The 22,769-nt window shown below is 57.5% G+C and overlaps 1 protein-coding gene across 3 annotated transcripts in view; it reads left to right on the top strand.

Moving 5' to 3' along the window:
- ALPL (alkaline phosphatase, biomineralization associated) overlaps positions 1 to 15,873 on the top strand; it is a 52,885-nt gene extending 37,012 nt beyond the window's left edge. For all 3 annotated transcript variants that reach the window (XM_036109296.2, XM_078073701.1, XM_036109297.2), the window contains exons 3-12: positions 1,259 to 1,378; positions 1,733 to 1,848; positions 2,982 to 3,156; positions 3,923 to 4,098; positions 7,239 to 7,382; positions 9,261 to 9,330; positions 11,377 to 11,511; positions 13,386 to 13,577; positions 14,085 to 14,204; positions 14,878 to 15,873. In XM_036109296.2, the coding sequence (XP_035965189.1) occupies positions 1,259 to 1,378; positions 1,733 to 1,848; positions 2,982 to 3,156; positions 3,923 to 4,098; positions 7,239 to 7,382; positions 9,261 to 9,330; positions 11,377 to 11,511; positions 13,386 to 13,577; positions 14,085 to 14,204; positions 14,878 to 15,143 (1,514 nt within the window). In that variant the 3' untranslated portion in view covers positions 15,144 to 15,873. The remainder of the gene's footprint in view (positions 1 to 1,258; positions 1,379 to 1,732; positions 1,849 to 2,981; positions 3,157 to 3,922; positions 4,099 to 7,238; positions 7,383 to 9,260; positions 9,331 to 11,376; positions 11,512 to 13,385; positions 13,578 to 14,084; positions 14,205 to 14,877) is intronic.
- The last annotated feature ends 6,896 nt before the right edge of the window (positions 15,874 to 22,769 follow it).

Raw genomic sequence — 22,769 nt, 5'->3', positions numbered from 1 at the left:
CGCCTTGCCACTGTAGTAGGTGTGGAGGAAGGCAGGAGATGGGAACCAGCCCTGATCAAAACCACCACCGGCTCTGGAATTTGTTGAGACTCGATCTCAATCCTAAAACTGCCTCTAGGAAGCTATGGACTCCCATTTTCCTGGGGGCAGAAACTCAGATGGTGGGAATCTGCCTCGAAGTGCACAGCTGGTTGGGAGGGCCAAGGCTGCCCAGCCTCCAGCGTGGGGCTCTGCCTGTGAGGCCTGAAATGCGTGAAGTCGGCAGAGCCCTTCATTAGGGCGGTGGCCCCGGAGGCTGCCAGGGGGAGGCGGCGCGGACTAGTCTGCGGGGCCTCTGCTTGTAGGAACAAGGGATTCCAGGTCTGGCATGGAATTATTCCTGGGGGTGCGTGATGGTGATCTCCTGGGGGTCAAGTATGTCATTTATTGAACACGGCCGCCCCCCTCCCCCAAAGTGACCCTGAGAGGAATCTACAAACAACCGCATTTGGCAGGGAAGGAAATGGAGTTTCAGAGAGGTGTGACCTGCCCCCACGGGGGTCCTTGGCACAGCTCTGGTTGTCCCTGAGGTCTGTCAGGCACTGCAACTGTGTTCTTTCCATTGGAGGATTGACTGCTGGACACACGGGGGCAGGGTGGAGGGTGCGGTGGGGGCGGGGAAGAAGAGCATTCCTGGTTCCCAGTTTTTCTCAAGACTAAGGACAGGGACATCCTCCTCTTTGCTAATTTCTCCTAACAGGTGAGATTGTGCGTGGCTGCTTGAAATCAGATTCGTTAAACAAAAGGCAGTCTTGCTTTCCAGTACGGCTGTCCGCGCTGTTGCTAACTCAGGTTTCTGCTGACTTTAATGAATAAGCCAAGCAGAGTTTATAATTGATGGCTGGATACCTCTGGGGACTCCTGCAGGTGAAAGTAGTTTGTTCTCTTGAACAGATTAAACATTACCCTCGTAATTGTGCTTGCACAATTCATTTGCTGCCTTAGCAGAATGTCTCTGTACGGGGTGGAAAGAAACAGCGTGGGCTCCGGGGAGTGGAGCCAGAGCTGTGTGGCCCTGGGCACATTGGTTGGTGTCTCTGAGCCGTGGACTGGCCCAGGTCTACAGACCACACAATGGCTGGGGGACATAGCCCGGCTCCCTCCCCCAAGTCCAGGCAGCCCTGCCCTCAGGCACGAGAAGTTGGGGTATCCGTAATGTTTGGGGAGGGGAAGCTGCCCCCCACCCCTGCCAGAAAACTCTGCCTCTCTGTCTCTACAGAGAAAGAGAAAGACCCCAAGTACTGGAGAGACCAAGCTCAGCAGACCCTGAAACATGCCCTCAGGCTTCAGAAGCTCAACACCAATGTGGCTAAGAATGTCATCATGTTCCTGGGAGATGGTGAGGCCTGGGGGTCCCCGAGAACATGACTGGGTGGGGGCACCTAGGTAGGGGCTCAGGGAGCCAGGCTGTGGTGGAGAGGGCTGTGTTGAAGAGGCTGGGGCCCGGCGGGGGGAGCATGTTTAGGGGGTTGGGGGGCCAGGCTGTGGACCCAACAGGTCTGTGTGCTCTGCCAGGCAGTCCCTGAGGGTCTGGGGAGGGGAGGGAGAAAGGGGCCACAGAGCCACATCTACAGAACCGTGCTCTGGTGCCCACGCCCCACCCAGCCTTGGCCCCAAACTAGAGAAATATAGGTGCCCAAGATGAAGAGGTGGGGAGCCCGAGAGACTGAGGCCCCCCCTTCCCCTGCTGCAGGGATGGGTGTCTCCACCGTGACGGCTGCCCGCATCCTCAAGGGTCAGCTCCACCACAACCCCGGGGAGGAGACCAGGCTGGAGATGGACAAGTTCCCTTATGTGGCCCTCTCCAAGGTGAGTTCCGGCCGCCCCGGGCCTAAGCCTCCCACCTCTCAGCTTGGCCACACGGAGGAAGGGCAGGGGAGTCGGGCCTGCGGGTGAGGCGGCCAGCCCTCCTGGGGTCTCCGCAGCCCCACCGTGAAAGGAGGATAGCAACAGCTGCTCGCCAAGACTTGATCTTGAGGGTCTTAGTCGTCGATTTAAAAATCGATTGACGTATAACCAGCACAGGGGAAAGCGCACGTGCCCCAGCGGGCGGCTTGAGTTTTCACAGACTGCACCTGTCTGCGTAGCCGGCGTCCAGGCTAAGTGACGGCAGCCGGCAGGCCCCCAGCTCTCCCCCAGCCCCTTGTCCCCCCGACCCCCCTGGCTTCCAACACCACCGAGGAGCTGTTCTGCTTTTGTCCTTGCTGTCCGCGGAACCCCGCGGCGTGTGTGCTTCTGCGCTGGCCCTGCTGCGTTCATTCCCTCCCCAGGCGCCGCCGGGTGATAGATTAGTGGGGGCAGCTCTTGTGCTGGGGTCCCTGCTGGGGTCCCTGCTGGGGCCGTTATGTACTGAACATCCTCTGGACACCCTGGGCCGGGCCCAGGGCTCACTTCTGGGAGAATGGCAGTGGCTGGGATTTTTTTCTGTGGCTCACAGGCTGGTGGGGAAGGAAGACAGGCAAATAGTTTTGGGGTCTCAACTAGAGGTCTGAATGGGGGAGGGAGGGGGGCCTTTTTCCCCATTCTAGATCCTGCTGCCCCCTCACTTTTCCTCCCTTTTTCCCAGCCTCCCCCCCGTCACTTTTTCAAGGACCCCCCCTTCTCTAGGACTCACCTGCCTCCCCTACCCCCTTGCTGGCTCCCACAGCCCCAGACCCAGAGAGAGGCCTGAGTGACCCGGCCCCCACCCCCCTGCATGTTGGAGGGCTGCCCTCACCCCTTCCCGCTGCCCTGGCCGCCAGGGCACAGGGAGTGGGGGCAGGACACAGCGGCTAGGTGATACTGTGGCTCTGGGGGGCCCTCGGGAGGTAGCGGGGCTTCGCCAAGGCCACAGGAGGCCTCTCTGTCTCCGTCATGCCCCAGTCCTCAGGGTGTGAGTGGGGGTGAGGTGGAGGCCACCAGCAAGGCCTGGCTGATGCCTGACGCCCCTTCCCCACCCGCAGACGTACAACACCAACGCTCAGGTCCCTGACAGCGCGGGTACTGCGACTGCCTACTTGTGTGGGGTGAAGGCCAACGAGGGCACCGTGGGGGTGAGCGCAGCGACCCAGCGCACCCAGTGCAACACGACTCAGGGGAACGAAGTCACCTCCATCCTGCGCTGGGCCAAGGACGCTGGTGAGTGGGGGTAGTGGCAGGGAGTGGGGCCTGGCTCTGTGTCCTGTCTGGGCCTCAGTCTGCCCCCACTGGATAATGGGGAGAGGCAGGGCTTTTCCAGCTCTGGTGGCTGGGAGCCTGGGGGATGTTCGTGGAATCCCTTCCATGCCCGGGAAGGCTAGTGGCTTAGGGGGTTACTCAGATGTGGGTTCCAGTCCCGACTCATTTCCCTGAGTCTCTTTATTTGACAATAAAATGGCCGTGAAAACATGGCCCCCTTATCCGTATGGTGTGAGGAAGGTAAAGAACGTAGCCTGGTGCTGGCCCCGTGGGAGATCAGTGTCTGCTTCTCCCTTCCTCCCTGGAAGTGGGGGCCCTGGCCGGTGTCCTGGGAACTTTGGGGTCAGGGTATGAGGTCGACTGACAAGATGACAGAGCCACACCACCTGAGAGCCCTTAGGAGGGCCCCTGTGTTCTTATAGGGCACCCGGGGGGCTTCCTGTTGGGGGGGGGGGTTCTGCAGGGTACATGATGGAGGGGAGGACCCCGGCCCAGGTGCTCACAGCTCAAGGGCCATCAAGGAGGGGAGGGCCACAGAGGTAAAGGGAGCTGTGCTGCCGGGATCTTCAGAAGCCACCGTCCCCCCCACCAACCCCTGCGGGACTGGTGGGGAGACTGAGGCCCAGGCAGTCAGTGGAATGGATGGGAGGCCAGTCTTTAGTCAGGAGCGGGAAGGAGAAGACAGCTTGGACAGCCCCATCCCCAATCGCCCTCTCCCACATGCCAGGGAAGTCTGTGGGCATTGTGACCACCACGAGAGTGAACCACGCCACCCCCAGTGCTGCCTACGCCCACTCTGCTGACCGGGACTGGTACTCAGACAACGAGATGCCCCCGGAGGCCGTGAGCCAGGGCTGCAAGGACATTGCCTACCAGCTCATGCACAACGTCAGGGACATCGAGGCGAGTGTGGGGGTGCAGGCCGCTCAGGGACGGGCGGGCTTGTGAGGCGGGGCCCCTGGTGGGCCTCAGGCCTCTGCCGGCTGAGGAGAAGCAGCCCGGCCTGGCTGCCCACACACCTGGGAGGCTCCCAGCCCATTAGGGGATTTGCGGTTGGGGCAGGGAGCACTGGAGGCTTTCTCCGCGGCGGGGCTGAGGGATAAGCCCTGATGTGGCTGCCACCACACCCCAAGAACCGGGCGCCCAGGGATTATTCTGTAAGTCGGGATCTGGCGCTGCACCATCAGCCCTGCCCGCCAGCACGGGGAGGTAGGGGTGACCCTGTGGCCATCTGAGGGGAGCACCTGCCCCGCACCTGCCCACAGGCACAGACAGGCCCGTGTCCCGTGCGCGTGACCAGGAAGCCCGGAGAGGCGGTGGTGTGGGCAGCGGTCAGCACGAGTGCCCATGCTGGAACCTCCGGGCTTCCGGTCCTTGCCCTGCCGCTTGCGAGCTGTGTGACCTTGGGTCGGTTAACCTCTGTAGCTTCCCTTTGACAGCCCGTCTGTGACATGTGCCTCCCTCGTCAGCCCACTGCAAGATCCAAATAAAATAAGCCCTTGGAGTTTAGTAAGGCCTGGCGCCTAGTGGGTTCGCGGAAGGTGGTGGCATTCGGCGCAAGCCACACAGGCCGGCCCCGAGTCCCAGCTTCGGCACCCAGGCCGTCCCGTGTGCGCAGGCGCGAACACACAGCCCAGCTCCTGTTCCCTTCCCTACTCTGTTCTTAACCGAGGCCCTCCAGCTTGCTCCTTTTTTAGGCTCTTGTTGCCCACTTCTGGGGTCTGGCGAGGGGGCAAGGGGATTTTAGCTCCCTGAAACTAAAATGGGGGTTCAGTGAGGCTCAGAGAAAGCCCCAGGTCCCACCTACCCCTCACCTGTTCCTACCACCACCAGACAAACGGACTGACTCCCGGACCCTCTGTCCCCCGTGTACCACCCCAATTCCCAAGGCCCCTCTCCCCACCCATGACTTCCCTTTTCTAAGCAGTGGACTGAGCACCCCCTTTCAGGACAAACAGTCCCGGCAGCCCCTCCTAGTGAGCATGTATCTGAGGCCAGGCCTCTGTCCTGACTTTGCCTCCACCTGATGAACATCCTGGGGCAAGTTGCTTCCTCTTCCTGAGCCTCAGTTTCCCCACCTGTGCAACAAGAATAGAGAGCCCCACCTGCCCCCTCCCAGGGCCGCTGGAGGCCGAGATGAGGTCATGGATGTGAGAACATTTGTTGTACAAGTGCAGGGTGTAATTATGGGGCCGCTTCTCAGGGAGATGTGCCAGGAACAGCCTGAGAGGGGGACAGGAGCTTAGGGAAGACTTCTCCGTGGGGCGAGGGTGGACTGAGGTGCTCGGGTCACTGGGGGTTGAGCTGGGGCATGAGTGAGGGGGTGGACCGGGGTGAACACTGCCCCCCTTCCCCTCTCCTCTCCCGCTTTGCCCTCCCGTCCGCTCCTGCATCTCCACCACCCCAAAGCCCCCCAGCCCCCAGGCTGCACATGAAACACAACTCCTGGTGTCCGCCCTGAAAATAAATATCTTTTGCTAAAAAAAAAAAAAAAAAAAAAAAGAAAAAGGAAAGAAAGAAAGAAAGACACAAACCCAAACCCCAAAGCCAAACAGCAAGTCTGTTATTTGGGAGTTTAATGAGCGTGTGAAGTCCCTGCTGGGGCTGGAAATGATGAGGCTCCAGGCAAGAAGATTGGGGGCTTCATTTTCCATCTGAAAATGCCAAGGGGTCAGGTTCTGTGGGAACAGGGGTGGCGAGCCGGGGGCTGGTGACCCGGGGTCCCCTCTCCTTCGCCTCACAGCCTGCCCCACCCCCAGAGCTCCTGGCTGGGGCCGGCGGGGAGGAACTCTCCTCTTTGGAAGTACTCTGATGTCCGCTACTTCGGCCAGTGAGAACGGCTTCGGCCGGGGCCGCCCGCGGGTGTCGGGACCGCGTTGGAATACTGCATTACTGCATTTCCTTCTGCGGCCATCCTGACCATTTGACAGATAAGGAAACGGAGGCTCAGAGAGGTGAAGTGACAGGCCCTTGGCCTGTAAGTGGCAGAGTCGGAGTCAAAAACCCCAAGTCTGACTTCCAAGCCCGTGCCCTTTCCAGTTCCCCATGACCCAGGCTGGCCCCGGGCGCCTTCCCCACCCCCACCATCCGTCTGGACTCCTGGGTTCTCAGGAGGGAGTGAAGCGGAAGGCAGAGCAGGGAACATAGGAAATGTCAGGCCTGGGGCGGTGGATCTGAGACCAGCCATAGCTGGGCTCTGCTCTCCCAAGGTGTCCAGGGGCGGCGGCCTGGCCTGGCGCCCGCGGTGACAGGAGGACACCGGTGTGGCGGTCACCGCAGGTGGTGGCTGTTATGTTCTTGGCCCCATTTTAAAAATAGTCAGGACTTCAAACATGGACTCCCAAGGAAAACAAACAGTCCCGCGTCCGTCCGCCCGCGCACGCCAGCCGTGGTGAGTAAAATTAGCCTGGCGGGGACTACACAGACGTGAACGCCGGCCACTGTTTGCCCCGGCTCCCGGCCGGGCTGCCCCGAGACCTCCCTGGCAGAGGCTCTGGCCTGCGGCGTGCTGCTTCCCACTGGGGACAGGAGGCTCTGCAGATGGACCAGGGCCCCCGTGCTGGGGTCAGGGAAGCCCCCGGTTCGAATCCTGGCTAAGGCCATGTGGCCTTAGGGGGAAAAGAAATCACATATCTGCTCCCATTTCTTTAGTTGGAAAATGGGGACACAGGTTCCCTGGCAGCCTTGGTAATGAAGTTGATTAAGATGATGTATCTGAAGTGTTTAGTGACTGACACGCTGTGAGTGCTCTGTAGATGGTGTTATTCTTACACGAGTGGGAACAGAGTCAGGCTTCTGGAAAGCCAGGTAGGAGAAGTTACCAGTATTTCACCCAGAAGCCCCAAACCATGGTCCTAATATATTCACGATTTCATCTCCCCAAGTGGAAAAGCAGAGGCTTGGGGTGGGCAGTGTGGACCGAAACCAAGACTCTCCGAGCTGGAGAAGCGTCCACACTTGGGGATGCTTATGCCCAGCGCCTCCGGGAGCCCAGCTCTTGAGGCTTGGAACCCTGGGGTACTGATGGCTTCTGTCCCCTGTAGGTGATCATGGGGGGAGGCCGGAAGTACATGTTCCCCAAGAATAGCACCGACGTGGAGTATGAGATGGACGAGAAGTCCAGGGGCACGAGGCTGGACAGCCTGAACCTCATCGACATCTGGAAGAGCTTCAAACCGAGACACAAGGTAACCCATTCAGGGGCCAGGAGGCTTCAGGGCTGGCTTGTGGTGGGAGGGGCTGGGCGACCCCTCTCTGAATCTCAGTTTGTTTCCTCCTCTGTGGGGAGGGGGTCGTAATTCTTACCTCGATGGAACCAAATGGTCTAACAGATACATGAATGGCACATAGTAGGTGATCAGTCAGTTCTTCCCTTCAGGGGCGGGCACCCAGGGGAGCTAGGCAGTGAGGAGGGTGGGCCCCAGAATCACCTGCATGGACATTCAGGCCACTTGAGCCCCTACTGTGTGCAGGGCCCCTCACTGGGCATGAATTCCAAAGGATGAATCAGATGGTCAAGGGATTGTGGATCACTCTGTGCTTGGATGGCGAGAAGCCCAGGAGCTACGGGAACCCAGAGGGGACAGACCGCAAGGGGGGGCTGACAAGCCCTGAGGAGGAGGAGGGGTGGAGGTGGCAGGGAGGGGAGTGTGTGAGCCCTCCATCATGACTTGGTTTGGCCCCCGCGAGGGCACGTGCAGGGGAAGGAAGCCTGGAGCGCTGGACGGGCCTGAGTGCTGGCTCCCCGGAGTGGCTCTGGCAGCCGCTGGGCCCGGGGCAGATGGGGTCTGGAAATGACTGTGGTCAGGACTGAAGACAGTGGGGAGCAGCCTGGGAGCCACTTTGATGTCACTCTGGGGTTGGGTTTCTGAGGCTTCCAGGACTGGCCCCCGGGGGGAGCCTTGTGGGATGGGGCTGGGCCAAAAGCAAGGTGGGGGCAGGGGCCTGAGGATGGCCCCCACAGGGTGGATGAGGGTGGGACTGCGCTGCTTTGAACCCTTTCCATTCGTCTGAGTCAGCCCCGGCCAGGCCAGAGCCCCTTCCTGGCCCAAGCCAGAGAGACATTGCTCCTCCCAGCCTCAGTTTCTCTACGCGGAACATGGGGCCAGGGTTTAACCCTTCTAGCCTGGGTAGGTGCTTAACCCTGGAGCTCAGTGTAGACTCCAAGAGGGAGAGATTGGACCCTTCTAGAGTCAGACTCCCCTTCACTGCTGAGTGGCTCTGTCATCTGTGTCTCAGTGTCCTTGTCTGCAAAATGGGCATAACTACTTCCCTCGTAGGGCTGATGTGAGAACCGAATGAGGTAACACAGGAGAACCAGCTCAGCGAAGCAGGACAGGGGAGCCCCACTTCCTCAGCCTTCTCGCCCTCCTTTCCATAACAGCCCCCGAGACTCCAGAACCACAGATCCCGATGTCATTGCCCAGAGAAGGGCAATTTTCCTCATCCTCATTGCCCTGAGGATGCACAGCTGATTCTTGGCCGTGCCATGACCCCCAGCCCAGCGCTGAGTGGTGCCGTCTCCAGATAAGTCGGCCAGCTTCTTCCTGTGGCCTCTGTCCTGGGGAAGCCGCACTTCCTTTATCACCCTCTCCAATGGAGTCACTGGGGCAGAGTAGGGCTTTACTTCCTCCTTGGCTCTCCACAGCTTCCATAACACACCCAGCCCGTGCCTCTTGATGGGCACTCCATAGCTGGGGACCCATAGCTTCCTCTTCTTGGCTCCATGATCCCTCCCTGCTGTTTGAAACTCTCCTTCCTGACCCCAGGCTGATCACTGGCTTCTTGTCCTCCAGGGCCCCATGAGGACATCACCTCCACTAGGAGGCCCTCCCTGATGCTGCCTCTGGGCTCACAGCGCCCCCCAGCCCTCCATTCTCATTCCCCTGCATTAGAATTGTAGAATTGCCTGTTCGTCATTTCTTAAAGGCAGATGGTAGATCCTCAGGGAGGGATTAGTAAATGGCTGAAGGAAACAAATATATTCCCTAGACCCTGAGAGCAGCTGGGGTCAGTCCTCCCAACCCCCCAGCCCCCACGTGGCTAACACAGGCCCTTCCTCCTAGCACTCTCACTATGTCTGGAACCGTACCGAACTCCTGACCCTCAACCCCTACACTGTGGACTACCTCTTGGGTAAGTGGGGGGGTGGGGGGTGGAGTGGAGGACACCCAGCTGGGTGCCCTGGTCCTGGGACTGTGAGTCCAGCACCTGGGGGGCCAAGGCCCCGGCCTTCCCCCTACTTAGGGACCTTTGCTCTGAGGCTCTAGGACCTGGGAGAGGTGAGGAAGGGGTTTGGGTTCATAGAATTGGGCCTGAAATCTGCTGCTTGTGGAGAGCGAATGGTTCCATTGAGCACAAAGGGGAACAGAAGCTCAGGTCGGGGAAGAGACTGCGGTGTGCCGCTCGGCCCATTAGCATCCTGGCCCAGGTAAATCTGACCCCTGGCTGGGGCGGGAGACCTGGAGCCAGCCCTGCTGTGTGGCCCGGGCAGAAGCCCGCCAGGCTATCTCTGCTGGTCTTGACTAGGGGTTGTCACCCAGGGAGCGGGGAGCAGGGGAGGGGCCCTGACTCGGTGGAATGAGGCCCTGAGCCCCACCATGCCAACACCTGGGTCCCCTGTCCCACCTGGCGTTGTGTCCAGTGAGTGGTGGCAAAACCTGTAAACCTTTCCCAAGGGGCACAGCCCCTAGGTCCTGGGTGCGTCATTGGAGGTTATGGGCTCAAAGCTGGGCACCTTGGAGGATCCCCCAGACGCATGTGCACACACGCGCGCACGCACACACACGCACTGCTTGCCTGGGTCACACAGCAAACATCCTGTGCCACCAACAGGCTGTGGAGAGCCGTGCAAGTCCCCATGTGGCACATCTGGCCCGCTCGTGGGTCTTAGAGCCAGAGTGCTGGGTTCAGATCCCACTCTGCCACCTGTAAGCTGTCCGACCTTGGGCAAGTGATTTCTCCTCTCTGTGCCTCAGTTTTCTCTCCTATAAAGTAGGAGTGATGACTGTTCTGTAAGATGGGGCTAATGACATCAGGGCCATCATGGGTACACGTGAGCCAATGCATTGTATGAGTTATCTCCAGATTATCTCCAAACTTAACAGTTTAAAAGAGAGTAAACCAAAAATAAATAAAAAGTAAAAATAAAACGAGTAAACATTTATTACTTCACACAGTTTCTTGGGGCCAGGAGTTTCGAGCAGCTTGGCTGGGTCTCCCATGAGGTTGCAGTCATCTGAAGGCTTGGTCCCTGCCACATGGAGCTCTCCGTAGAGTTGGTGGGGTGTCCTTACAACATGGCAGCTGGCCTCAAGGCTAAAGCCATAATATTTTATGCCCTGGTCTGGAAGTCATATAGCATCATTTCTGCAGTATTCTATTGGACACTCAGGATAATCTTAGCATAGGAGGGGACACACAAGGGTATAAATTCCAGAAGGCAGGGATTATAGGGCACCATCTTGGAGGCTGGTGCCTGTGTGCTTCCAAAGCCCCTAGAAGGGCATGTGGCACACAGCGTTCTGTCCATTGGAGCTCTTGTCTGGCTGTGCACATACTCCCGGAAGGGCAAGGTGTTCTGGATCCAGAACATCTAGGGCAGGAAGCACCAACCTGGTACATGTGGAATCTTGTGACTTGGGCAAGGAATGGATCGATCGTATTTCATAGTGAGAAAACCAAGCTCAGGGAACAGAAGGGACAGTGAGCCAAACCTTCTAATACTTCCCTGCACGGGGCACTTACGCCTTTCAAGCCTGACCTGTACGTGGCAGGTAAGTACACGCCCAAGCCGCCCCACTGAGTCCATGGTCCTCTGCCTGGGGGTTGCAGTGCCGTGTCCGGAGCCCTTCAGACTTGGGACTGCACTGATGGATTTAAATCCCGGATCGCCCACTTAGCAGCTGAAGACACCAAGCTACTGAGCACCCGTGCCTCAGTCTCCTCTGTAAAATGGACGTGGTGATCCCCTCGCCATAGTGCGGCTGTGAAGGGGGAATGAGGCAGTGCTCGCGAGGCGCTGGGCACAGTTTGGACCCACCTGTGGGCAGCTTCCTCCCTGCTTGCTCTAACCCCAAGTTGTGTGTGGGGAGCCTGTTCCCTGAGACAGCCCAGGCTCCTTGGGGAGGGGGGGTCCCCTGGCAGGGTCACAGGAAAACTCACTGTCCGCGTCCTCCTCAGGTCTCTTTGAGCCGGGGGACATGCAGTACGAGCTGAACAGGAACAACGTGACTGACCCGTCGCTCTCCGAGATGGTGGAGGTAGCCATCAAGATTCTGAGCAAGAACCCCAAAGGCTTCTTCTTGCTGGTGGAAGGTAGGGCCCCAGGCCTGGCTGCAGGGCCACTTCCCTGGGAGCCTCTGGGTATATAGCCCTGGGATCCAGGGATGGGGTGCTCCAACTCTCAAAGACAACCATCCACTATTGGGGAAGACGGGTTATGCATGGTGTTGAAGCTCCCAGCCCAACAAGCTGTTTTCCTTTGAGCATGAGGATAACCTGTCAGACCAACTAGTCCAGGAAGGCTTCCCAGAAGAGGAGGTGGGAGCCTTCCTTTTGGGGGTCCCTCCCTAAGGCCCCTCAGCTTCACTCCTCCCAAAAGACAGGTCCGGGGTCATCCTCGGCAGATGCCTATCAATCTGAGGAGCCCTCAGCTGGTTGGTGGGCATCTGCTGTTACCAGGCCCTTGTGGGGCCAAAGTCAGATTCATGACCCTGGGATATCCTGGGTCCCCCAGATGGGAGAGCCAGTCCCTTCAGGAGCTGGCAGTGCTGTATGCCAGCGTTCATGGGGGTTCCTAGCGCTGTTGGGAGGCCCTGGAGTCAGGCCTGGGTTCTTTGCTGGTGCTGTCCGACCTCTGTCTGTACATTTCTATAAAGTGAGGCCAAAAATGGTCTTTGAAGGGTTATTAACATCCATTATGTTCAGAGACATAGAGTACTTGGAACAGGGCCCAGCAGAAAATAAATTTTCCGTGTTTCTATTATTACCATTATTATGATTACACAATAGCTAAGTCAATAACAGTAGGAAGTGTGAGGAAGTGATAAAGTTTCCAGAATCTTCCAGAGTTCTAACAGCCATTGTCTCCCATGGTTCCAGATGTTGCCTCACTGAACTCTCCCTGTACACACACACACACACACACACACACACACATTTGCACATACACTCTCACCACATAGATACACACTCAGGCCCCTCTGCCTTCCAGAGGCCAGCGGCCGCCCGCCCGGCTTGGCAGCTTTCTTGCCAAACCCCGGGGTTCCCACTCAAGCATGGCGGTCTCAGCCTGGCCCGAACAGGCCTCTGACGCCAAGGACCCAGCCAGAAGCCAGTGGTGGTGAGCACGGGCTCCCCCGGGAGCAGTCCTCTTTGTGACTGCTCCCAGAACCACAACAAAGGGAGGACCCACCCTGCCAGCCTGCCAGGCCAGCGTGGTGAGGCTCAGGCCAGTGGGAAGGGAGGACGCCCAGGCCCAGGACCCTCAGAGTTGGGAGTCTTCACTCGGGCAGCATCCTCCTGTTAGAGACAAAGAGGGGTCACCTCAGGTCATGCAGCCCTTAGCCATGACCTTGAAGCCAGGCTTCCTGTACCCACCTAGGAGAGGTGGCACAGGCCCCAGGCTTCGAGGCCTTTATGGAGGCCTGCCATGGGCACTGCCCAGGCATGGAGAATGAGAGTTATGCCCAAGTTCAAATCCCAGCCGTCCCACCTTGGGTACATCACTTGTGCACCCGAGGCCTCAGTTGCTCCATCTGTAAATGGGGCTGATTGTGCCCATCTCTGCCCACGATTGTTGTGAAGGGGAAATGAGACACCAGCTTGTTAGGCCTGGCGCCCAGTAGGCACTTAGGCACCCTGGCTCTGTTTCCACCCGTTGGAGGTCTCAGACTCCTTCGAGGAGCTGAGGAAGCTGCTCTGAGAGCCATGCGGGGTGGTGGACAGAGCACCAGCTTTTCAGTCGGGTGGATCTGGCTTCGCTCTTTCCGTGCTTGGGCCCTTGGTCCACAGCCTGTCCTCACTGAGCCGCCGTAAAGGTCGAATGGCGGCATGACGTGCCTGGCGTGGTACTTGGCATGTGGCTGTTCCCCACCAAAGAATGGTTCCTCCAGCAGTAGTGTGGCGGGACCTGGGGGCGCAGATCTTCCCCTCCCCCTCACCCAAGGCCTTTGCCTTGGTGTCTCAAGGAGGAAGGATTGACCACGGGCATCACGAGGGCAAGGCCAAGCAGGCGCTGCACGAGGCGGTGGAGATGGACCGGGCAATTGGGAAGGCAGGCACCATGACCTCCCTGGAAGACACGCTGACTGTCGTCACTGCGGACCACTCCCACGTCTTCACCTTTGGCGGGTACACCCCCCGCGGCAACTCTATCTTTGGTAGGTGGGCCTCGGTTGGGGTGGGCACCAGGCACTCCCACGGTCTGCCCATCGGGGGGCAGGAGTAGGGTTGGGAGAGCCAGCAAGCTCAGGGCCTGGCATGTGTGGGACTGTGTGAGAATCGGGTAAGAAAGAGAAGGTACTGTTGTGGGGGGTGGGGGGCGCGGTTACAGGATGAGGGGACAGAGTGAAGTGAGTGCTCGGGTGGGTCGATGCGTGGCTACCTGGATGATGGGTGGATAGAAGAATGAGAGAGGATGGACGCCTGGCCTAGGGAGAAGATGGATGGGTGGATGGACCGACGGACAGGTAGACCAACAGGTGGGAGGGATGTGGGCACAGTGAAAACGGAGGGGTAGTTGGTGGGAAATGAGTCAGGTTTGGAAGGTAGCTTCATGGAGTGGTTCAAGGTTCTTCGCAGGGGATCTAGGGATTGCCAAGCTAGGGCCTGGGGACTGTAGTCTTGGCTCTCCACCGTGACTCCTGGGCCGATGCCTTCCTGCGCAGGTCTGGCCCCCATGCTGAGTGACACGGACAAGAAGCCCTTCACTGCCATCCTGTACGGCAACGGGCCTGGCTACAAGGTGGTAGGCGGTGAGCGAGAGAACGTCTCCATGGTGGACTATGGTGAGATTGCCCAAACCCGGGGCAGGGAGGGTGCAGGGCGCCCCGTGGGGATGGGCCTGGCAACATTGTAGGCTTGTGGCCAAGGTCAGGAGGCTGCAAATAGCCAGGACTGGAGTCAGAACATCTCGAGTCAAATCCCCTTCTGCCACTGAGCGGCTCTGTGACCTTGGGCATGCAGTTTTGCCTTTCTCAGCTTCCCTTTCTTCCGTAAAAGAGTTCTACCTCCCAAGGTTGTCTGAAGGACTAAGTGGGTCTGGAGAACTTAACGTGCCCCGCACCTGTTGCTGTTAGACTGTCATTTTTACTGGCTACGTAATTCCCCAAACCCGAGCCTTCTCGGTGTGCTCATCCAGTTCCATATTGCTGACTGTTCATTGGCTCACGATGGCCCCAGTAGTCCTTGGGGCTCTAGCTATGCGCCAATGGTGAGAGGCTCTCCTGGGTTGACTCTGGAGGGATTTTTCTCTTCTGGGGGTCGAGAGGGCAGTCTTCTGTGTCAGAACAGACCCAGCCCCAAATCCTGTGGCCCTCGTACGAAGTGACAGCCCTGCACTGAGCCTCTGTGTCCTCAGTAAGAGGAGAGCCTTCGAGCCAGCCTGGAAGGGCAGGGAGAAGCTGCTGCAGAGCCCAGCCCCCCGGCAGGCTCTCAGCAAGTGTTTCCTCTGGCCCGCAGCTCACAACAACTACCAGGCGCAGTCCGCCGTGCCCCTGCGCCATGAGACCCACGGCGGGGAGGACGTAGCGGTCTTTGCCAAGGGGCCCATGGCGCACCTGCTGCATGGAGTCCACGAGCAGAACTACATTCCCCACGTGATGGCGTACGCAGCCTGCATCGGTGCTAACCAGGACCACTGTGCCTCGGCCAGCTCGGCAGGTGGCCCTTCTCCAGGCCCCCTGCTCCTCCTGCTGGCCCTGCTCCCCTTGGGCATCCTGTTCTGAGGGCCCAGGGCCCAGGCACCCACCAGCCTCTGACGGATGGCCAGCCTCCCTCTCTCAGCGCAGCCCACCGCCTGGGAGCCCACACCTCAAGGGCCAGGTAGGCAGGGACCTTCACAGCCTCTACAGCTGCCAGAAAGAGGACCCAGGAAACCAAAGTCTGCTGCCCACCTCGCTCCTCTCTGGAATCCTCCACTGGGGCCAGACCAGTTCCTGGCCTCTGGCCTCTGCTCCTTCCCTGCTGCCCCTTTGGCCAACAGAGTAGGTTTCTCTGGGCAGGCAGAGGACGCAGACTGCAGAAATTCTCAAAGCATCTTATTTTTCTAGCAAACACATTTCTCCAGACCTGGAGGCCCTGGAGCTTCCATGGAACATTCCGGATCTGATCTTCCCACTCCCCCTCCCCTTTTGGAACCACCAGGCCCCATGGTGCTCATGTCCGTACACCTGCCGGGAGACCCGGTTCTTCTCCGCAGGAGGGGGGTTTGCTCACTCATTCCAGAGCCGCTGGGGGCTCCCAGGAAGTGAACTGGGACTGGCCATCTGACCCCAGGGCTTCCTGGGCTAGGGAGAGGAGCCTGGACAGGCAGACATTTCTCAGCTCTTAACACACATGCCCACTCCTCTCTGAAGGAACACTCCTGTTTGGAACGGCAAAAAAAAAATTTTTTTTTTATCTTTTTGGTGTTGGTTAAAAGGGAACACAAAACATTTAAATAAAACTTTCCAAATACTTCTGAGGACAGAACTGAGTCTTTGTGGTCAGTGAGGAAGAGAAAGAAATAAGCTTGGTTTCTCTGGGAGAGAACTGGACTCTGGGCCCAGGAATGCGGGTGGCGAAGGGCCAGGAGGAAGGGGCTGCCTGCTGACCTGGGGGCTTCACCACTCAGTACCTGCGTGACTTTGGACAAATTGCTTTGTATCTCTGTGTCTCCATTTTCTTAACGATAAAATGGGACACAGCCCAGTCCTGGGTTGCTGTGAGAATCCAAGAAGCCTCTGGGCCCTGAAACCCACAGCAAGAAGGCCTCCAAGGGCCCCACGACACCCTTGCCACACAGACAGAGCCACACGCCCTGGCCCAGTGGAACTCATTCATTCATTCAACAAATCCATTTGACCCTTGAACAACCAGGTTTGAATTGCATGGGTCCGCTTACTTACAGATTTTTTTGGATAAATACAGTTCTGTAACTGTATTTTCCTTATTTCTTTTTTTAATACAATTTTTAAAAAAGATTTTTTTAATTTATTTGACAGAGAGAGATCACAAGTAGGCAGACAGGCAGGCAGAGGGAGAAGGAGAAGCAGGCTCCCTGCTGAGCACGGAGCCCAATGCGGGGCTCGATCCCAGGACCCTGGGATCATGATCCGAGCCGAAGGCAGACGCTTAACCGACTGAGCCACCCAGGCACCCCTTCCTTATGATTACTAGTAACATTTTCATTCCTCTAGCTGACTTCATTGTAAGAATACAGTCTATATTACATATAATATACAAAATATGTGTTATTTTCTTCTATTATCAGTAAGGCTTCCAGTCCATAGGAGGCTGTTTGTAGTTCAGTTTGGGGGGAGTTGGCGCCCCTTACCCTTGTGTTCAAGGGTCGACTGCATTGAGCAGGGCCTAGGCACTGTAGCAGGTCTTACGAATATTGTGGAGAACCACACAGACTTACCCCTTGCCTTCACAGAGCTTCAGCCTGGCTTGGCGATTGTGATCTCTTTTCCATTCCTGATTATCAGGCCTGGGTACTAGACTCAGGATTGCACCTGACATTGGGATATACCGGGTCCCCGGATTTGCTCCTTGCCTCATTGCAATGACGGTCCTTGTAATGGTAATCATCATAACCATTCACATTGATCACTTAACCATCTGCCAAGCTCTGTGCTTGACGCTTTATATGGATTCAGTTCATTTGACCCTCACTAGGAAGTGGGCCCCTGTCGTCCGCATTTGTAGATGAGGAGACCGAGGGTCCACCAGGTGGTGTGATTGCTCAAGGTCCCCCAAGTTGTGGGGCTGGGATTTGAGCCCAGGTACACTCTATTCCAAAGCTCCTATACTTAATGACGTCCTTCATTTGTTTATAATACATTTCCAACCTCCTGCCAACACGTTCTGACGCAGCCAGTACGAGGGACTCAACACACGGGTCAAGTGTGAACTCAGAATGCTGAGGAACCGTGTCTGAAGGGGGCCCTCCTTCAGGGAGAAAATGCAATCGAGCAGGTTTCTCTCTGAACTTCCCGGCAGTGTTGACAAGAAGGGAGGCGCAGCCACGCCGACGCTGGGTTAGAAAATTTAAACTACATGCTCACGTTCTTACCAGGGCAAAGAGACCCCTCATACCACCTTCCCGATTTTTGTCCTATCTCTACTACTATTTCCTAAACACTTGTTTAAACGCACAGGTGAGCGGTCAAGTTTTGAAAGTTCACCAGCACCGCACCTGAAATCAACTTACGTGTCTCAGGGTGCAAACTGTACTTTGTGTCTTAGGTTGGGTTTTCCAAGGGCAGACCCTGAGATGTACGTGCAAGTGTAAAAGGAGCTCAGAAGGCCCCAGGCAGGGAGTGGGGAAGTGGGACAGCGAAAGGAAGGAAGCTGATAAAAGGTAAGTTATGAGGGACGCCTGGGTGGCTCAGTTGGTTAAGTGTCTGCCTTCGGCTCAGGTCAGGATCCCAGGGTCCTGGGATTGAGCCCCACATCGGGCTCCCTGCTCAGCAGGGAGCCTGCTTCTCTCTCCCACTCCCCCTGCTTGTGTTCCCTTTCTCGCTGTGTCTCTCTGTCAAATAAATAAATAAAATCTTAAGAAAAAAAAAGTTTTAAGTTATGAAGCAGATTGCCATCAGGGGCAACTAGGGCTCAAGCCCACCCGGGGCCACTGGGAGACCCCGTAGAGGATGCACCTCAATCCGCCCACCGCCGGGCGAGGGAGCTGGGGCATTTATTCCCCAACTCCTCCTCCATTGGCTAAGGGCTGCTTCCTGGAAAGAGAACACCCTGGCATTTCCCAACCTGCCCTTGAAGGGCTGAGAGAGAGAACCCCCCCTCCCCCAGGCACGTGCTGGAACATTAAATGCTCAGAGGATACGAAGAGGGCAGCAACAGCATCTGTTAGACTTTGGGATACACTGAGGGGGTTGGAAAGCAGGAACCGGGAGTCTGAGAGATGGGGGAGCACGTCTCTATGAACTAGGGACAGTTCTTTAACTTTCCTACACCTGAATGGAGGGTGTCCAGTGCAGTGTTGAGCACATAATGACCGTTAGCTCCCACGAGGAGCAGGGAGTTCTTCCCACCCAGAATCTGTGCCGTGGGCTTCAAGATGAATCCATGGTGCTTGGGCACCCCAGGCTCCCCTCACCCAAGCTGGGCCCCCGCACTCTCAGGTCACTTGTCACCTTTATTGTAACTAATCCATGCCAGGGGGCAAGGCAGAGGTCCCAGCCCCACCCACCAGCACCCATTAGAAGCTAAGGGTGACCGTCTGCCTCCAGCACCGGTTTCCAGCGCCCTCAGATGCTTTCTCAGGGAGGAAGAACAAAGAGGGGCTGACAAATCCACCTCTATTCATCCACATAACCCTGTCTTCTGTTTAAGATAAATCCAGAATGTAACACAATGAGTTTATTTCTATCTCAAACATCTGGTGGTGCCTCTGGTCAGGAGACAGGGACCCAGGCTCTTTCCACCTTGTGGCTCTGCCCTCCTCCAAATCCTGGAAGCTCTGTCTCACCAGAACTACTGAAATTCTGTGAGCAGCACATCAATGGGGGGCTTGAGGGGTAGAGACCCTTTTTAACCACTTCTTCCTGGAAGTGACACACATCACTTCCATTCATGATCCATTGGTGAAAACTAGTCACATGACCCCACCTAGATGCACAAGAGGCTAGGAAATGAAGTCTCTCTGGCTTTTTCGAAAAAATGGGAAGATCTGGCTGGTATTGCCCCACATATCTGCAAGATAATGGCTGATCAGAGCCAAGAGATGGCTGCCCATCGAGGGTACGGCTCTCCCATTTGCCACAGTCCCCAGCACTCGGTACTCTTACACTAAACCCCTTAGGACAGATGCTACCCCTCTGGTCCCGGTGGAGCCTGAGCTCATGGCCCCTGCTTCACTCTGGGAACAAGTGAGGCTCTGTCCTCAGAAAGCTCCTGTCTCACGAGACAGATTGCCAGAAGCCATCCCACTGCAGCGGGGAAGCTAGAAGCTGTGGGGGCAGGGAGGGGGCGCTTAACTGGTGGGGGGCATGGCAGGGCAGGCACGGAGACAGAGAAGGCAACAAGTGAGCTGGGGCCTGACAGGCCAAGGAGCACTGAGGCAGGACATGGGGGTACAGAGGGGACTTCGGAGGACATCGTGGGGACAGATGGGCAGGAAGCTCTCAATGCCATTCCTAGAAGCTGCAGGTGGACCGTGAGCACTTGGGGAGCTGGGGAGTGAGCATCATTTTTGAAAGATCATCTTGGCTTCCCAAGGAAACTGCTAGAGTAGACCAGGCAGAAGAAACCGGGGCCCTGGAGATGGGGAGAGGGGTAACAAACCCCCAATATGGGCCTAAGAGTCCCACTCCTGTTTGTCAAGGAGGCTGGACCAGCACACGAATGAATAGGTCATCAGCAAATTGTCTGCTCTGAGATGGAGGGAAGGAGGGAGCATCATACCTACTACGTACCACACCCCCATCTAAGCACCCAAGACATGGCAGTGAAGTTGCCACCTTGAGGGTACATTTGTCACATATACTCCCCCAACCATCCTGTGAGGTAGGCAATATCATCCCCATTTTGCAGATGAGAAAGGAGAGGCTTGGCAGAGCACAGTGACCTGCTCAGGGCCCATGGCTTGAAAGGGACAGCTGCAAGTTGCACCTAGGTCCGCCTCACTCCCAACCCGTGTCCCCTCCCTGGCCTCTGGGTGCTAATCTCTCCAAGGAAAACAACCCAGGCCCCATCAGCCGCAGAAGCCCTTCAATGGGGTAGTAAGAGCCCCAAGCCAACGGAGTTTATAATTAGCCCTGGTGGCTACCCCAAGACCTCCCAGCAAGATCTAGCACCAGCCGATCTGGGGGTGGGGGTGGGGGGAGCTGGGGGGATTAAGTTCTCAGAAGGGGATTTGCGCTCCCGAGTTTCTGGAGTTTCTGGGTGGCTTCCTGAGACCTCTTTGTGCTGCCGCCCCGAGTGTGGCTCCAGGCCCTCTTCTGGCTCCTCGGCCATCTGTGCTGGCCTCAGGATGGGGTGGACACGGGCCCCACCAGCCAAGGATGGGGCAGGCCGGGGTGGGGTCTGCCACCGGCCAGGGCCACCTGTCCCTCCTTCCCATTGGAACAGAGGCCGAGGGTCATTAGAAGCGGAGCTGCGGGCACACTGGCCAACATTTCTACGGTGTCCCCGGAGTGCCAGACACTGTTCCTAGTGCCTCACAGTGCACTGAACCCACTTATCCTCCCCCCCATTCCCAAAGGGCGGGACTGTGTCTGTCCCCAGTTTCCAGATGAAGAAACAGAAGCAGAGAGAAATTGGTGACTTATGCAAAGCCACACCACTAACAGGGGATGAAGGAGGGCGTGAGGCCAAGCACTGCGGCTCCCGAGTGGGGATTTTAATCATCCCGATAGCTCCATTTTAATCATCCCGATAGCTCCTTTCGGCAGGGTAAGGAGCGGCGAGAAGGGGTCAGGAATGTAACTGCAAAGGTGGCAGGGGTGGGACCTCACTGGCGGGGATCCTGTCCTGTGGGGCCTGTGTCCTTGTCCCGGTGGGGAGTGCCCGGAGGCCTCCCGCAGCTCCCTTGCCTCCACCTGCCCAGGCCACGGTGACTGGCTCCAGGGGCCCCGGGGTCAGCCGGGCTTGCACACTCTGGCCGAGGGCCCTGGAATTAGCCTCCTGCCCACTCAGGTCACCTGGCTGGGAAACAATGGCAGCGGAGAGGCTGTGTCCTGAGGACGGTTGGCCGGGGCAGGGTGGAGGAGGGTCGGGAGGCAGGATCTGGAGGAGCGTGAGATGTGACCATTCCCCCCTTTGCCTCCCAGAGCCCTGGGCCAGGCCTGAGCAGCTGCTGCCTGCTTCCCGGGCATGAGCACGTTACTGTCTTGACATCCACTCTCATGGCCAGTTTTGGCGCTTCATGGGCCCTTTGCCCTCCATGCCTGAGGGATCTCCTGGGGCACAGGCCTCTTGCCACTGTCCCCCAGACAAAGCTCAGGGCTGGAGGCCAGGGAGGAAGGCAGCCCAGAGAGGGTGAGACGCCAAGGTGAAGTCACACAGTAAAATGGGTTAGACACAGAAGGAGATGTGGTCGGGCTCATGCTTTGGAAAGATTGCTCCGGCTGCTGGGCAGAGGAGGGCCCGGGGACGCCAGGAGTGATGCTGGAGGGCAGTCTGGAGGCCTTTCTGTTGCTGGGGCTGGAGGTGGTGGTGGCTTGGACCAGCCAAGTGTGGCGGTGGCGGGAAGCAGCTGGATCCCAGACATGTTTGGGAGTTAAAGCCAACGGGGCTTGCTGATGGGCTCGCTGTGGGGAGCAGAGGAAATAGCGCAACCGGGGATGCCCCCTGAATTTTTGGCCTGAGCACCTGGGTGGAGTGCCATTTATGGATATGGGGGAACAGATTTGGAGAGAAAATACAGATGCGGTTTGGATCACTTTAGCTTAGAGATGCCCATTAGACTTGGGGGCGGACATGCCCACAGGTACTTGGGAAGGAAGAGTCTGGAGTTCAGTGGAGGAGCTCAGCTGGAGACAGAGGGAGCGTCATGACGGCATTTAAAGCTGTAGGGCACAGAATGTGATGTGCCCAAGATCACAGCCAGCCAACGGCCAGGATTTGAACTGGGGTCTGTCAGACTCCAAAACCCACAGAAGCCGTTTCCACTCCAGCGGGTGTTCACCTTGGGGTTTCGTCCAAGGTGTGTGTTGGGCAGGGAGGGGGTGGTGCCAGAAGCTTCTGGAAATGAATTTGGGAACTACTGAGATCCTTCCAGCCTGGGCTACCCACCCCCCCAACTACTACCTCCCCATGCGGAGGAGCCACCTTTGCAGTTACATTCCTGACCCCTTCTCGCCGCTCCTTACCCTGCCGAAAGGAGCTATCGGGATGATTAAAATCCCCACTCGGGAGCCGCAGTGCTTGGCCTCACGCCCTCCTTCATCCCCTGTTAGTGGTGTGGCTTTGCATAAGTCACCAATTTCTCTCTGCTTCTGTTTCTTCATCTGGAAACTGGGGACAGACACAGTCCCGCCCTTTGGGAATGGGGGGGAGGATAAGTGGGTTCAGTGCACTGTGAGGCACTAGGAACAGTGTCTGGCACTCCGGGGACACCGTAGAAATGTTGGCCAAGCATGGATTCCTGTCCCCTTCCCAGTGTATAGCTGGAGACGCTGAGGTCCAGAGGAGGGCAGAGCTGGGATCTAGGTCTTCTGCCTGCCACCCTGACTTCTCCATCGGGCTCCTGTCTCAACCAACTCAATGGTTGAGTTGAAACCACCCAACAGAGACAATCCTGGAGGGGGTGAATGTTTCTCTTGAGGCCCTCAGATGGAACCAGGGCCTGGGGCCTTCCCTCCTGGGCTCCCCACAAGGCAACATTTGCCCCACACCTGCCTCTACCCCTC

The sequence above is a fragment of the Halichoerus grypus genome, chromosome 5, assembly GCF_964656455.1.
Source record: "Halichoerus grypus chromosome 5, mHalGry1.hap1.1, whole genome shotgun sequence".
NCBI classification, from domain to species: Eukaryota; Metazoa; Chordata; class Mammalia; order Carnivora; family Phocidae; genus Halichoerus; species Halichoerus grypus.
This window is presented reverse-complemented; position numbering and strand designations above follow the sequence as displayed.